The sequence below is a fragment of the Pseudorasbora parva genome, chromosome 3 (genome assembly GCF_024679245.1).
Source record: "Pseudorasbora parva isolate DD20220531a chromosome 3, ASM2467924v1, whole genome shotgun sequence".
Classification (NCBI taxonomy): domain Eukaryota; kingdom Metazoa; phylum Chordata; class Actinopteri; order Cypriniformes; family Gobionidae; genus Pseudorasbora; species Pseudorasbora parva.
In genome coordinates, this window is record NC_090174.1 from 33,201,415 (window position 1) to 33,217,873 (window position 16,459).

General features: G+C 37.4%; 1 protein-coding gene across 1 annotated transcript; it reads left to right on the forward strand.

The window, feature by feature from the left end:
• The first annotated feature begins 112 nt into the window (after window positions 1–112).
• wdr44 (WD repeat domain 44) lies at window positions 113–16,041 on the forward strand. The gene is made up of 19 exons (XM_067438521.1): window positions 113–638; window positions 1,882–1,915; window positions 3,098–3,175; window positions 5,735–6,344; window positions 6,456–6,589; window positions 6,689–6,781; window positions 7,101–7,237; window positions 7,926–8,009; window positions 8,792–9,050; window positions 9,169–9,307; window positions 9,978–10,042; window positions 10,131–10,247; window positions 11,325–11,447; window positions 12,268–12,459; window positions 12,594–12,695; window positions 12,851–12,966; window positions 13,084–13,211; window positions 15,089–15,223; window positions 15,323–16,041. The coding sequence occupies exons 1-19, from the start codon at window positions 562–564 to the stop codon at window positions 15,409–15,411; spliced, it is 2,712 nt and encodes a 903-aa protein (XP_067294622.1). The 5' UTR covers window positions 113–561; the 3' UTR covers window positions 15,412–16,041.
• Window positions 16,042–16,459: the final 418 nt, after the last annotated feature.

The following is a 16,459-nucleotide window of genomic DNA, read 5'->3' on the forward strand; positions in this document are numbered from 1 at the left end:
AATCCGTCGGAGCAACCTCAGTCCGTGCATTATGCTTCACAAGTCACACAACCACAACAGAGAGTACAGATCAGCTGTTCAGCGGAACATTACTTCAAACCCCGCGAGATGTTCCTGCGAGATTTCGGTGGACGCGAGAAGACCTGTCGCCGTTTCTCTTCCTCCTCTGGTTTTGTTTTCGATCGTAAATCCCGGTAGAGGATCTGCCCGATATGCCAGGATCACTGACAGGGCGCATGGACAGCTTCGGGCGGACCTTTACATTGCATTACCACCTGATCAGATCGACATAACAGGCTGATTTTGCTTTAAAACAAATAAAACGCAACCCCGCCGTCTGAGATCTTGTAATCTAGGCCGTGTGTCTGCTTGCGTTATCGTGCATTCAGGTGAGCGGCGCGGCCTCTCCTAGCACCCATGCCATAGACGCGCGCCAGGTGCAATTACAGTTACGTATCAGACGTCGGTTTTCTCGCCTCCTGCTTTCCAAGCTCTGGGAGTTTTCCCCCTTTTCTTGAAATCGCAACAGTGGCGGCGGCCTCTGTATGCAGCCCGGGCTCAATGGCGTCGGACACAAGCGACACGGAGGAGTTTTACGATGCGGCGGAGGATGTCAACTTCAGTCCCTCACCTCATGCGTGAGTCTTATATTTAATATATAGAAACTACATATTACATTTATCACGTCAGTTAAATGTATGATGTCCGTAACGAATGAAACTGCACCTGTCAAAACTGTCAACAGTTGCCCTATTGCTTGATTATAGATGCACTGCTTCGGTACAGCCATGTAACGTTTATTATATGGATATATAAAGTCATATGACATATAACAGTCCACCTAGACAACATTTTTGTTCGGTCGAGTCAGCTGAGAGGTTTTGAAACAGCCACGATATCACTATGACACGTAGCTTTCAGAGGATGTTGCTGTTTTGGTGTTTTCACTAGAACCAACAGTTTTTTAAATGCGTTAAAATGCTTAAAATAATAGCCTCCCTTTCCTATTGTCTTCCTATGCGGAAATAAAAGGTTTGGAACAACATCAGGATATGCACATGATCACAATTTGCACTTTGTGGGAACTAAGTCTCTTTAAGACATGTTGTCCAGTTTGAATTTCCCCCCACTGTAATACATTTTCTTCTAATTTAAACATTTCTTAAGTGACAGTCTTAAAATGTTTTTAAGCTAGGTTAACAAGCAGCTTTTTTTAATTACAGACATGACAGCTGTTTTCAGAAAAAAAATTCTGAATGACTCAGGAGCCCATGCAGTGACTAAGATTGTGAACAAAGATTTTAAAAATAATTGCTCTTTTGTGTAGAACGATTCTCCATTTGATCAAGCATAGAAAATCCACCCACTCTTGTTATCACAGGAAGGCTTGGGTCAAAGGTGTGTGTGAGAAGAGCTGTGACTGTCAGAGGAGTGTTTTGATAATGTCTTCTTCAGCGGTGGATGAGAGGGATGTTTTAAAAATGTATGTTTGGTCACTGTGCTTATCTTTAGAGTTACAGGTTAAAAGGGTGTGTTATGAAGGTGATTGAGGGGCTTGTCTGTTCATGAATGCTATGTCAGGCAGTCAGTACTAGCTAGTTTTAATTAGAGTCAGGTTTCTTTACATGAACTCGGTGCTGGGAGGAGCCCTCACACCCACTGACTGTGTTTTTCTATACACACAACTTTATTGACATTCACTTAATTAGTATAAACTAGACGTCATACGATGCTGAATCATACAAAGACTATGATAGGTTTTGCTCAACTATGTGAAAATATATGTTAAAATGCAGCAGTGACGTATGATACCATATGAGGGATATGAGTAAGAACTCTGTGACCAGTGTTCTTGATTGTTTGTTCTTTTATTTTTTGTAGGACACCTGCAAAGTTTGAACTTCCTCAGCCAGGGGTAAGAGCTTCCTGTTACACTTGAATCTACATGTGTACTATAATGTCTTTTTTTTTTAGTGGAAATGTGATTAAAGAAAATTTGGTGAATTTACTGAGCAAAACCAGATCAATTTGGCAGCATTTACCATTGGGTAGGTCCAGACCAAATTTGCCAATTTGATTGCATTGGTAAATTGTATTAAGCAGAATTGAACACACTACAGCCTTATCAAAAGCTGAAAGAATAATAACATGATGAAATGACATGAAATGAAAACCTAAGGTGCAGGGGATTCTTAGAATCAGATTCTATGTTGGCCAGTGCATGGGATCTTGTTTGAGTCACAAGTCTTAGCAGGGTGATGGTTTATAGCCTTTTGGAAAAGTGTTTTAGTCACATGAGTGCACGATGGAAAGATGATCTGATATAGTATTATAAATTATATTTTTGAGAATTCTAGAACTCCGTCTGGCTTTGCAAGCACATTAATTATAATCTCTAAAAGGTTCCTTCAGTCCTGAACAAACAAGTTTGTTTGGGGAAGGACTTCTTTATGAAAACAGAATAAATAAAAGAAACAATACATGTATTTATTATTATTATTATTATTATTATTATTATTATTATTTTAAAAACATTTATTGTGTATTTGTAATACAATATACTGTGTACTGCTGTTCAAAACTTTGGGGTTAAAAAAGGTTTTCATGCTCATAAAGGCTGCATTTTTTTGACCACAAATACAGAATAATAAGTAATATTGTGAAATATTATTACACTATAAAATTATCTTTACATGGTCCTACAGAAATGATACAAAAAATAAGCTTTATACATTTTTCATGTCTCTTTTGAACAATTTAATGGCCTTGCTGAATAAAAGTCTAAATTACTGCCCCCAGCCCACCACCTTTGAGTTGTATTGAAATATAAATGCATTTAATAATAATAAATACAATTTAAATAGCATTTGAATTGGGAGAATTTTTTTTATTTTTCTTATTTGACTTGACGTGTGAGTGTGTGTGTGTGTGTGTGTGTGTGTGTGTGTGTGTGTGTGTGTGTGTGTCTGTGTGTGTGTGTGTCTGTGTGTGTGTGTGTCTGTGTGTGTGTGTGTCTGTGTGTCTGTAAATAACCTACAAGAAGAGTTGTATTAGAGAATTGGATGGTTTTTCATTTGTTCCTTTTGATTGGCTGTAGGGTGCTGCAGAGAATGTGGTACAGGAAGTCACTGCTGGATTGGCTCAGCTTGAACCCCGCCATGACGATTCTCTTCAGGTTTGTTTGGCCATGATAAAGCCTTACAGATCTTACTTGCTGCTTTGTATCCCTTACGTATGTTTGGAGCGGAGCTATCAAAATAGGGGCGAGACACTTTTAGGGTAGGGGCATGTTTGTTTTGGTGATTTGAAATATCAACATCAGTTACCAGCAAGCACTTATCCCACCTTTAAAAACTACCATGTAAACAGTGATTTCTAATCACCTTAATACGGCTAAAGTAAACAAGAATCGATTTTAGAAATGAGGAGTATTCCTATTTTAGTCGCATTATAGACATGTACACGCTGTAATCAGACTATGTAGAAGTTTTCGCTGCATTTTGCGACAACAATACTGACTCCAGCTCCTTGTTCGCCAAACTATCCATTCCACCTTAAAATGATGGAAGGTTGTTAACCCCTCCCCACCAGTGCTTTTGGCCATATTTTTTTAAGGAATAGTTGTACCAGAAATATGAGGTTGTGTAATTCAGGCAGCAGTTTACGATAAACTAAAAATATATACTCCTCTAAAAAAATATCTTGTTTGTTTCAGTACTCCATGCCTTAACAAATGTTTTTTTTTTTAAGTATGGAGAAAGATGGCATTGTGTTTGCAACTGAGATTTAATGTTATGTCATTTTTGTTCTTTATTAGAAGATATCCATTACTCCAGTCTGACAATTCATTATATGTACATCAAGTTAATTCTCTAAAGAAATCCTGCATTACACTAATTCCCGATGTGTTATTGTTGAAATATCATACCAGAACATGCCTCCCCATGCAACTGTATGTGCCGACAAAGCATACTGGAGGTGACGTTACTTTATTAAGTTCTCAAAAAAACGAGCAGGGACAGATAAGTTGTGGTTATTATACTCCATTTACAGGCTACCTGTAGGAGGCGGAATTCCAGGGAATACATTTCAGCAATAACACATGAGGAAATGTTGTAGAGCATGACTTCATTAGAAAATTAACTTATCTATCCCTCTACATGCTTTTTATTGTGGAAAACTTGTGAAATAATAAAGTAATGTCACCTCCAGTATGTTTTGTCGGCACATACAGTTGCATGAGGAGGCATGTTCTGGTATGATATTTCAACAACTCATCAGAAAGTGTGTAATCAGTGTTGGGTAAGTTACTCTAAAAAAGTAATGAATTACTAGTTACTAATTACATCTTCAATAGTGTAATTAGATTACTGTACAGATTACACTCTCCAAAAAGTATTTAATTACTTATTACTTTCCAAAATCCTATATCAACGTCGAGTTAAGCAATTCAAGGATAGACATGAAATGGCTCTTAATTCATTCAAATACATAATATAAAACTACATAAATTATTCTTATTAACTGACCAAAGTATTATAAATGTAAGAAGAATACATAAAAACATGCATTTTAAAGTTTGTCATTAAATTTGGATGTTAATTCCACTATTGTATTATATATAATTGTTCTTCAGTCTATACACAGTATTTAGTTCAATTACTTGTGAAGTAACTGATTCAATTACAGAAAAAATAAGAGTAATCCCTTACTTTACTTTTTCAAGGGAAAAGTAATTAAATTACAGTAACTAATTACTTAGTAACTAGTTACACCCAACACTGGTTGTAATGCAGGATTGCTTTAGAGAATGAAAAAAAAATTGGTAAGGCATGGAGTACTGAAACAAACAAGATCTTTTTTTTTTTACAGGAGTATACATTTTTTGTTTAATGTAAAGGCTGCCTGAATTACACAACCTCATATTTCTGGTACAACTATTCCTTTAAAAAATATGGCCAAAAGCACTGATGGGGAGGGGTTAACAACCTTCCAACATTTTAAAGTGGAACAGATAGTTAGGCGAAAAAGGAGCTGGAGTCAGCTTCAAGCAACTCCCTCTCACCAGTCCTTACTTTGTAATGTCGTCCAGTACCTCCAAGTTTGTTGCGGTGGCAGAGGAGGCCCGTTGCTGGAGAATTAGTATCCACCGTCGTCATGACAAATAATTAACTGCACTTGAAGCTTTTGTAAAAAATGAAACACCCAAAACGTTATATAGTACCATAACAAAGACAGACTGTATGATACGTGAAATTTTGGAGGGACTGGCATGTGTGTCATGGGGACCTAATGACGTGTTCCATTAATCGATTCTTGTTCTGTAACATGTAAAACGGGAACATAAACAGAATATTCTAAAACCAACTCATGTAAAGACCTTAATCAGAATATTGTCTTATTCAGATTAAGGTCAATAATTAGATAACTGCTGTCCATGTAAACTTAGTCTGTGTTTAAGGCTGTGCATCAAAACTAATTTTAATTTGATCTTGTGGCAGTAAACAAAAAATGCTTTTGTCCTGATAATTCTGCTCCTCCTAAGTATTGCAAGTTGGCTGGATACCAAATTCTTGATCACTAACCATAGACCCTGAGACCTGTGTAAGCATACATCATTATTGATGTTGTAGGGAAACATTATAAGATTAGATGCCCAGCAGTAACAAAGCCTTTGTTTTGATGAACAGATCCGTTCATGCTAAAACAATTTTCTGAATGTCCCTCTTTTCAGATCATTGACAGTATTATAGAGGAGAGTCAGAAGAGTGGAGTGGACGATCAGCTGTTGAGAGGAGAGGAGACCTGTGCAGCCTCGTCTGAAGGGAAGAAGGCAGGAGCAAAAAGCTACAGTGTTGAAGAAAACCTGGTTCCTGAGGTAGCCGAGGTGCCTCCATTGGATCCTGATGTGACGCCACATGATTCTGGTCGCACTGAGCAGCTTCCTGATGTAAGACCAAAGGAAGTGAGGTCACAGGGCTTTGAGGACAGAGCACCGGATGTGGCTGGTCCCGCCCAAGCGGGTCAGGACCAGGCTATCCCACCCCCTCCTGACATTACGAGTGCTTTGGGTCAACCATCGCAACCCGCCTCCGTGCCATGTGCAGAAACTGCTGATATTCTAGAGCAAGTCCCTATGACTGATGCAGATGACCCTGGCCCTTCCAAACCTCCCAGACAGTTTACAGTGGAGCCAGACATTGTAGCTAGCACCAAGAAGCAACCGCCCTCAAGGCCACCTCCGCCCACAGGGGCTCCACCTCCTAGGCCGCCTCCCCCATCAAGGCCCAGCTTTTCAGCTAGTAAAAAATCCCAGGAAGTGTTGCGACCAGCAGGGCTAGAAGGTATGTTGTCAAGAGTTTTATCTCCAAAGATGTCAGTAAAGTAAAAATGCTGCTCTATTACTTTTTTTGATGACATATATTTGCCCATAATTGCGCTCTATGAATGATCAGTGTCTGTAGAGCCAGCGGAAGAGCTGTGTGGATTGGTCAGTCCAAATGCCACAGTACGATGCATTACTAAAGAACTCCAGCACTCCCTGGACCTTGCTAGCGCCACAAGTGGCGATAAAGTAGTCACTGCACAGGTTTGATTTAAAATATAGCCATTACAAATAATATGGATTTCAGATTTCACACTGAATATTTAACATCATACATTTGTGTCTGTAATTTTGTACGAACAGGAAAACGAAGACCAGACATCAAATCCTAGTGGCAGTGAGACCCCTGGACCTCAAAGGCCGAGATCTAACTCGGGCAGAGAGCTTACGGATGAGGTAATGACATCACCTCATCTGTTTAAGCACTTATTCCTGCTGCATTCTATGATCTAGAAAGTGGAAGGGCGCATTCTAAACTTTATTAGCATAGCTTATGAATATTTATAAGGTGCCTGTAGTTGTTACTGATTATCTGAAAATAAATTATTAATTATATAAGGTGAATGACCGATTGCGCATTCATTCATTCATTCGTTCATACATCATACTTTTGATTGGTTGGTTTACCTGCAGTTTTGTTTCTTTGCTATTATGAATCACTTGGAGTATAACAATTATTACTCAAGGCAGTAATCCATGTGTTTTTGTTGTACAGGAGATTCTTGCAAGTGTGATGATCAAGAATCTGGACACTGGTGAGGAGATCCCTCTGATCCAGGCAGAAGAGAAACTACCCACTGGAATCAACCCACTCACACTACACATCATGAGGAGAACAAAGGAGTATATCTCGTAAGAGAACTGCATTTCCCGTTACGCACCACCAATAGTTCACTTCAGCCTAAGACACAGATACACAAGTTATCGGATTGGGCTAAATATGAAAAATGTGATACGTTTCCAAGATGTTATGAAGCTTAAGACGTCCTAGTACTGTACCATATAATCCACAATCCATCACAGAGTTGTGGAACTCTTCTAAGCTGATTTTACATTTCATGTGTGATATCAAGGATCATTTTACTTATATGACACTCTGCTTATGCTGATGTGGTGGGGCCCTGAGGCAACAGGATTGAATCCTACCAGTAATCCGATTCGCCACACTCTCATCTGCCCTCGTTTATCAACCAGAATGAAACCTACAGACTGTTTTTCCTCTTTTGAAGGAAGAAGGCATGTAATCCTTTCTCCTCTCCCGCTCTCTTCTGATTTGAAACCACTCAAACATGAGTGGAACATTTTGGCAGGAAGTGCTTTATAATGCTGAGCTGATAACAATTTTGTAGTTTCTGTTAGTGTGGTTAATCTGAAACAGTTGGGTAGCTGGATCTGGTCCTGGATCAGTGTTTCTCATTTTACATCAGGATTAAATGCAACCTAATTTTGAAAGGGGTTTAAAGAGAACTCCTGTCTTGAAGCCAGCAGCTCTGAGTGTACGCTTTAGGGTGGGATCTCACACTTTCTTTTTTCTTGGCAGAAATGATGCAGCACAGTCGGATGATGATGATAAGTCCCAGCCTGCCCTTACAGACACAGATGGAGGGAAACTGAAACAGAGAACGTAAGAGAGATGTTTATTTATAACTGTAGAAAATACATAATTTGAGAAAAGAAATTGTGCTTGACTGCTCAAAAGTTTGGGGTTTGTCAGCTCATCAAAGCTGTATTTATTTGATTTAAATTACAGTCAAATATTATTATTGTAGTGAAATATTATTGTACTATAATAGAAAAACAGTTATTTTAGATTCCTGTGATGGCAAAGCTAAATTTTCAGCATCATTACTCCAGTCTGCAGTGTCACACAATCCTTCAGAAATCATTCTAATATGCTGATTTGCTGCTGCTTAGGAAACGTCTCTTATTATCAGTGTTGAAAACAGTCTTATACTTCAATATTTGAAACAGTGATACATAATATTTTTAGGCTTTTTTGATAAATAGAAAGTTCAAAAGAACAGCATTTATTTGAAATTGAAACTTACTAAATCATCTAAATCATTCTATGCTGATTCGGTGCTCAAAAAAAGTCTCATCATTCTCAATGTTGAAACAGCTGTGCTACTTAATAATTCTTTGGAAACTGTAATAAACTTTTATTTAATATAAAGGTTAAAAGAACAGTATTTATTTGAAAATCAAATATTTTGTAACTTTACGGTCACTTGATCAATTTAATGCATTCTTTCTGAATAATGGCATTCCTTTCTTTCTTTATAAATTACTGACCCCAAACTTTTTATTTTATTATAATTACACTTCCATTCAAATATATATAGCTTGAGAGAACAGACCCCTGGTGTGATTTTTCCAACACCTGTTTGTTCTTTGTCCTTCAATCAGTACACAGCTGAAGAAGTTTCTGGGCAAATCGGTGAAGAGGGCGAAGCACTTGGCGGAGGAATATGGAGAGAAAGCCGTGAATAAAGTCAAGAGCGTTCGGGATGAAGTTTTCCACACAGACCAGGACGACCCATCATCCAGTGATGACGAGGGGATGCCGTACACTCGACCTGTCAAGTTTAAAGCAGCTCACAGCTTCAAAGGGCCCTTTGACTTTGACCAAATCAAAGTAGTGCAGGACCTGAGTGGAGAACACATGGTGAGGAGAGCTTGTGCGACCTTTAATGTGAACTTTAACCTATTTTGTGATTTGTGTTGTAGTTAGTTAAATATTGAGTGATTTTTACACTCCCTCTTCCGCTCTCTTTCTCTCTTAGGGTGCTGTCTGGACAATGAAATTCTCTCATTGTGGGCGGCTGTTGGCTACAGCAGGGCAGGATAATGTAGTTCGGATTTGGGTCCTAAAAAATGCCTATGACTATTTCAACAACATGAGAATAAAATACAACACAGAAGGTAAACACACACGTGTGCACATCTTCTATAGGAAGATAACTATATAAAGATCTTTTTGTATTCAAAACATACCTTTCCTCTAGTTTTTATACTGTGGCCCCCAAAAAGTATTAAGACATTTTCTGTTGTTAGATGTTTTGAATGGAACGGTTTTGAATGAAACGTATTGCTAGAGCTAAAATTACATTTTAAAAGATGAATCACCACTGTGTAGTTTAGCCCGAGGTTAAGCTTAATCTTTGTCTAGGAAGTAAACACTTCATCTGAAAATCAAAGAAAGCGGCTGGCTTTTAATCTACAGCGCTATTGTTTTGCTACTTTTGTAGAGTGTATACAAAATGACTGTAACTGTTCTAAAACTTTGTGAGCTGTCTACTGCTTTCTAAAGCATCTTCACTCTCTTGAAACCTCATAAGTTACTGATTCGGCACTCTACGTGGGTAGCAACTTGCTGCTGAAGTAGCACTGTGCATGGGAGGCAATGGTCACAAGAGATTTCAATAGAGTTTGGTGTTGCCATTTTGCTGAGCTAATGGCACGATTCTCTAATAATCTTAAATATACATAGCACACACAAATATTGTGTAAAATAACGGAAATACAAATTTTTTTTTGGACTGGGTTTCCTTTTTTTTAAAAGGTCTCTTTGGTTTCTCTCCTTCTCTCTCAGGTCGTGTGTCCCCATCTCCCTCTCAGGAGAGTCTATGTTCCTCTAAATCTGATACTGAAGGAGGGGTAATGCATTTTTTTCAGGCTGCAGAGTTCATACTGAGTAATGACTATTTAAAGCTCTAAAATGTCTCTCTTGCTTTCTCTCATTCAGTTGGGTGCTGCAGTGGAAGATGCAGACACTGAGGACAGAAATGTGCCATTCCGGCAGGTTCCGTTCTGCAAGTACAAGGGTCATACTGCTGACCTGCTGGATCTGTCCTGGTCGAAGGTATAAAAACTGCTCCACTGTATAAAACAATTGTAGCAAGAGAGCTCAAAGGGGAAATTTTACTTATTATTCATAATTCATTATGATTAATTATGAATATTTGAATCAGTGAATGAGATTAACTTGATGTAGCTACATTAAAATTACAATTAGTTAGTTCATCCTGTGAACACTGTGTTGATTATAAAAAATTCTAAAGTGTATTTTTCATGGCCACAGAAAAAAATATTCTTCCTTTAGCATTTACAGCGCTTAGAACGTGTAACAAAATCGATCATTTAAAAAACAGTTTGTTTGCAGTCAGGGAGTCGGAACCAATTTTGCACGGGTTTTATTAACTGGTGTTGAAGTTGCAATCGATTTCTTCTGCGTTGACTGAAGACATGATGTACTTGCACGGTTAGTTTCGACTCCGTCATGGTCAAGGAAGTTGCACATGGCTTGAGGTGTTGGTGTCGGACCGGGTTTCCATACCACACACGCAAAGGAAACAGGAGAGACAGGAAGAGCGCTGATGGTTTCTCTGTGTAGTGACATCAAAGAGGAAACTTCTTTTTGCATATGTAACTGGATTGGTTGCTGATAAAAAAACTATTGTAGATTCTTGGGATACTAATATATTGCACAGTTATCGACATATATCCACAATCATTCAGATCTCAAAGTACAACTCTGTCGATACCAAACTAGGTATAGCTGACATTAACTGCGGTTTCTATCATAAAACATGCATAAAAAAAATAACACACAAAAACACACAATGTCCTGGGGTGCATGTTCATTTATAGAACAGTTCTTCTATAAACGAATGCTGGACCGTCTGTTTTAAGGACTATAGGGCTTATCATTTGGTATCCATGGTAACTGAGGCCCTTCTGGCTATTAGTGGTATTTTGGGGGGATGGTTCTGAATACCCCAGAGCGAGTTTTAAAGATTATTTGTTAAGTATAACAAACAATTGTGTCTGATTAGTCTCAAACTAATAAAGAATTAAGTGGAAAATATTTGAAATTCTCAATTTAATGAAAAGCAATCTGACATACTGTAGTGATGTGACAATGTGCTTTTCTGTGTAGAACTACTTCCTGTTGTCATCATCGATGGATAAGACGGTTCGTTTGTGGCACATCTCCAGGAGAGAGTGTCTCTGCTGTTTTCAGCATATAGACTTTGTTACAGCCATTGCATTTCATCCTAGGGTGAGTGTGCTTCTTGTGTACTCTTTAAGTTTTTTTTGTTTTGAAGAAGTTACTTATGCTCACCAGACTGCATTTATGAGATCAAAAATAAAGTAAAAATTGCAAGATTGTGAAATATTATTATTACATAAGGTATTTTAAAATGTAATTTATTCCTGTGATAGTAAAGCTGAATGTTCAGGATCATTACTCCAGTGTTCAGGGTCACATGATCATTCAGAAATCATTCTAATATCCTGATTTGCTGCTCATTTATATAATACAATACATTTGTTCAGGATTGTTTTGTGAATAAAAAGTTCAAAAGAACAGCATTTATTTGTATAATATAATAATCATAATATAATGTTTTGTAACATTATAAATGTCTTTACTGCCAACTTGTTGAACAAAACTATTAATACAAATTTAAAAAAATTCCTAATCTTTTGAAAAGTAGTGTATATGTCCACTATAGTAAGTTTGTTTGTTTTAATCAGGGTAAACATTAACTAAACTAAAACCAATAAAAACATTTTAAAAATAAACATTAACATTAATTTTTTCTCCAGAATTTTCACAAACATGATAGAAACTTTTACAAATTTCTTATAGTTGCCAAGTTAACAATTCTATTTTTATGTAGTTCAAGTTGAAATACTAAAATAACTAAAACTACATAAACTAAAACTTAGTCAAATCCATATTGACATTAAAAAAAAGACAAAAACAAAAAAAAAACTCTCAAATGAAATTTTATCTAATTTAAAATATTAACAAAAACTTTATTATATCAGTGTATAAAATAATTCTGGTTTTAATGCCTGTGCTTTTCTCTCAGGATGACAGGTATTTTTTGAGCGGTTCTTTGGATGGAAAGTTGCGGTTATGGAATATTCCAGATAAGAAAGTGGCACTGTGGAATGAGGTAGATGGACAGACGCGCCTGATAACAGCAGCTAACTTCTGCCAGAATGGAAAATATGCGGTTATCGGCACCTACGATGGACGCTGCATTTTCTATGACACAGAGGTGAGTGTTTGTTCTTGTGAAGCTTTTAGATGGAAAAACTATTAAAATGAAGGAACATAATGCACACAGCATTGATTTATAAATCAAACTATAACAATGAATCAAGATTTCTTCTTTCACCTTGTTCTGCTCAGCGCCTTAAGTATCACACCCAAATCCATGTTCGCTCCACAAGAGGCAGGAACCGCGTGGGCCGCAAAATCACTGGTATTGAGCCACTGCCAGGAGAGAACAAGGTAAGACACAGATGTGTTCATGAAAGAGGAAAAAGACTGCAGTTAGATCTAAAACTTTACTTATTTACTTCAGTATAACATTTGTCATTCATACCATAAATTTGACGTTCCATCATTCAGTCTCAGTTAATGCTAATTTCATTTTTTTTCCGCAGATCTTAGTGACGTCAAACGACTCTCGCATACGCCTGTATGACCTCAGAGATTTGTCCCTGTCTATGAAGTACAAAGGCTATGTGAACAGCAGCAGTCAGATCAAAGCCAGCTTCAGGTGAGAGAAGCAAACCTGAAAGACTACCTGCCCCGAAATGTCCATCTCTGATCTTACGCTTCTACTGACAGTTGAGAAATACGAGTGAATCTCAAGGATGTCCTCTTGTTCTTGTAGTCACGACTACTCTTTCATTGTGAGCGGCTCAGAGGACAAGTATGTGTACATCTGGAGCACATATCACGACCTGAGCAAGTTCACTTCTGTGCGGAGAGACCGCAATGACTTCTGGGAAGGGATCAAAGGTAATACGATGTAACAAAAATCAATCATAAACTGAGAGCAGTAGCAGTCACAGATATTTTGCAGTCTGTCATATTATAATTAATTTTTGGAATGCTTGACTGACTGAAGGTTAAACAGACAGAAGGTAAATAAAACCAACAAATTTGATTTATGGCTTAGTGTGATTTTCAGATCCTAAAGATTGTGATTTAATTCTGCTGCGACTCAGTTTGCAGTAAATGCTGCTCCACCTAAACTCATCCCTGCGTTTGCTCAGTTTTGGGTCACTTTATAGGTTAGTTCTCCCCATAATGAAAATACTCTCATCACATACTCACTTTTAAGTTGTTCCAAACCTGTATGAATTTCTTTCTTCTGCTTAACACTAAAAAAGATACTTTGAAGAATATTGGTAACCAAACAATTGATGGGAACCTATTGACTTCCATAGTATTTTTTCCATATGGGCTCTATGAACTTTTTGGTTGCCAACATTCTTCAAAGTATCTTCTTTTGTGTTCAGCAGAAGAAAGAATTTCATATAGGTTTGGAACAACTTTAGGACACAATTTTCAATTTGGGATGAACTATATCTTTAAAGGATTAATTTACTTCAAAATAAAAGTTTCCTGATATTTTACTCACCCCCATCTCATCGAAGATGTTCATGTCTTTCTTTCTTCAGTCAAACTGAAATGAAGTTTTTTTTTTAGGAAACCATTCCAGTATTTTTCTCACGTCATTTTCAATTGCAACCAAAATGTTGAAGGTCCAAATCAACGCAGGGCTTCAGAGGCTCTGCGCGACCCCAGGCAAGGAACAGGGTCTTATTTAGTAAAACGATTGGTTATTTAAAAAAAAAAACAAAAAAAACATTCTATATACTTTTTTAAAAAACTAAATTGCTCATCTTGCGCTGCTCTGCTAAAGGTCACGCTAGAAGTAGGCAGAAGTACCACCCCTGTGTTTACAAAGTGCACATGTGAAGACTTATACAAACGCCCCTTAGCAACAAAAAAAGGTAAAACTGACGTTGGATGATTTTGAAGATGAAGATGGGAGTGTTTTTTGGTAAAGGCCGTTTATATTGGTCTTCGCATGTTTGCTTGGGGTAGTGCTTCCACCTACGTCTAGTGTGACGTTTTTGACACGATTACACAATCACTGGCAAGCGCAGAGCAACGCTAGATGAGCAATGTAGGTTCAAAAGTATATGAATTTTTTTTTTTTTTTTGAAAATGAACTATTGTTTTTGCTAGATAAGACTCTATTCGTGGTCTGGGATCGCTCAGAGCGTCTGAAGCCCTTCAAAGCCCTTTTGAAATTGCATTGATTTGGACCTTCAATCATTGGTTGCATTGGAAGTTTATGAAGGGGGAAAAAAAATCCTGGAATGTTTTCCTCAAAAAACGTATTTTCTTTTCGACTGAAAGAAAGACATGAACATCTTGGATGAGATGGGGTGAGTAAAATAAACAGGCAATTTTCATTTTGAAGTGATCTAATCCTTTAAGGACTCCCTGCTGTTTTCCACCATCTGCATTTAATCGAAATGGAACCGATTTACTCTGTTAAAGCAAAAACTAGTCAAAATTTGAAAATTTGCTTACCGTCTGGAATGATGGCCCATCTCTGATGATGTCATATTTATTCCATTTCACCGTAAAGTCGTTGTGGACTTAACATTTAAAATTGAAGAAAATAAGACAGCCATAATTATTTGTATTATAATGTTACATTTGTACTGTAAAAAAATATATATATAATATTGTTCTTAAATACTTATTTATTTATATTATTTTGATATATTACAAATCTTTTGGCCAAATGTGCAGCCCTAAAAATGGTTATTGCATGTATTTGGGGTCTTAAATGACTTCTGCCTTATAATTTGTAGCTCATAATGCCGTGGTGACTTCGGCCATTTTTGCTCCGCATCCGGATCTCATCGTGCCTCAGGAGGCAGGGACAGAGAAGGCAGACTCAGACTGTAAGAGCGACAGCACAGATGACGCCGAGACCATCCCTTCAGGTACTGACTGTATCTATGGCTACTAGCATTCACAACAGTGCCCTGCATGTGGTAGTAGTGAACAAAAGTAGCCCCTACTTATTCTTTTCTTTTCCTCAGGGGCACTGAAAACAGACCACACTGAAGTTTTGCTCTCTGCTGATTTCACCGGAGCCATTAAAGTTTTTGTCAACGTTAAGAAATACTGAGTGCTTGTGCTGAATACGACACCCAGAAAGTATATATAATAATTTAAAGCTCCTCTAAGCTTTCGACAGAGCTAAAGCAAAATCAGTGCCACTTTACATCTAACTGAGCCCCCATTCATTGACCAATCAGCTGCTGGAGAGTGCTCTGAGAGGCGGAGATTATAAGCCCCGCCTTATTCGCAGAGAACAGGGACCCAGGAAGTTGGAAGGCGGGGACAGTTGAGGAGCAGGGACAGACGTTACAGATAAATGCATCTTTCTTTACCTTCCTTTCTTTTTAATTTGATTTTGTCTGGAGAGATATTGTTGTATTGTTATTGTACATGCACAAAAGGGCTTTAAATTGCACAGATCAATGATGCCATTTTAATGGATGAGTGAAACTGCAAGCCTGTATGGAGACAGAATTGATATGAGACACAAGTGGTCAGCCCTACACACACACACACACACTTTAATTTCCCCCTCCACACTTTAAACCCAAATTCAGTGTTTCTGGCAAACAATATGAGCACTAACTAAACTCATTTCAATTTAAAAATCTTGGTCAGTGTTATTTTGTTGTAAAAATAATTGAACTTGATTTTTTTTTATGTACAACTCCATAAATAAAAAATATATATATTAAGATTTTTTTTGTGTGTTGTCTGATCTCTATGTATGCTGTAAAATGATTTTCACTGAGATATGCAATCTTTATAAAAAATATAATGCTTCCTTTATATGTTAAGAATATATTTTCTGGTCTTTTGTATAAAAAGTTTGAAAACCTCTGCTTTGCTCAAGTATGTGAAAGCAAATGTTATCAACTACACACACGTTTGAATTTGTTGCACATTACAACGTCATGGGTATGAGTTGTATTCTAAACTCTCTTATTTATAAGCATGTGGAAATAAATGGCTTGTGTTCTTTTTGTAAATGTGCGTGCGGAACATTTGCACAATTATTTATTTTTTAGATTGCCCCATCTCAAAATTATTTTGGTCTGACCTAGGCTCTTATATATTTGATTTCACCACCAGTGTGGCACACACTTTTAGATCTT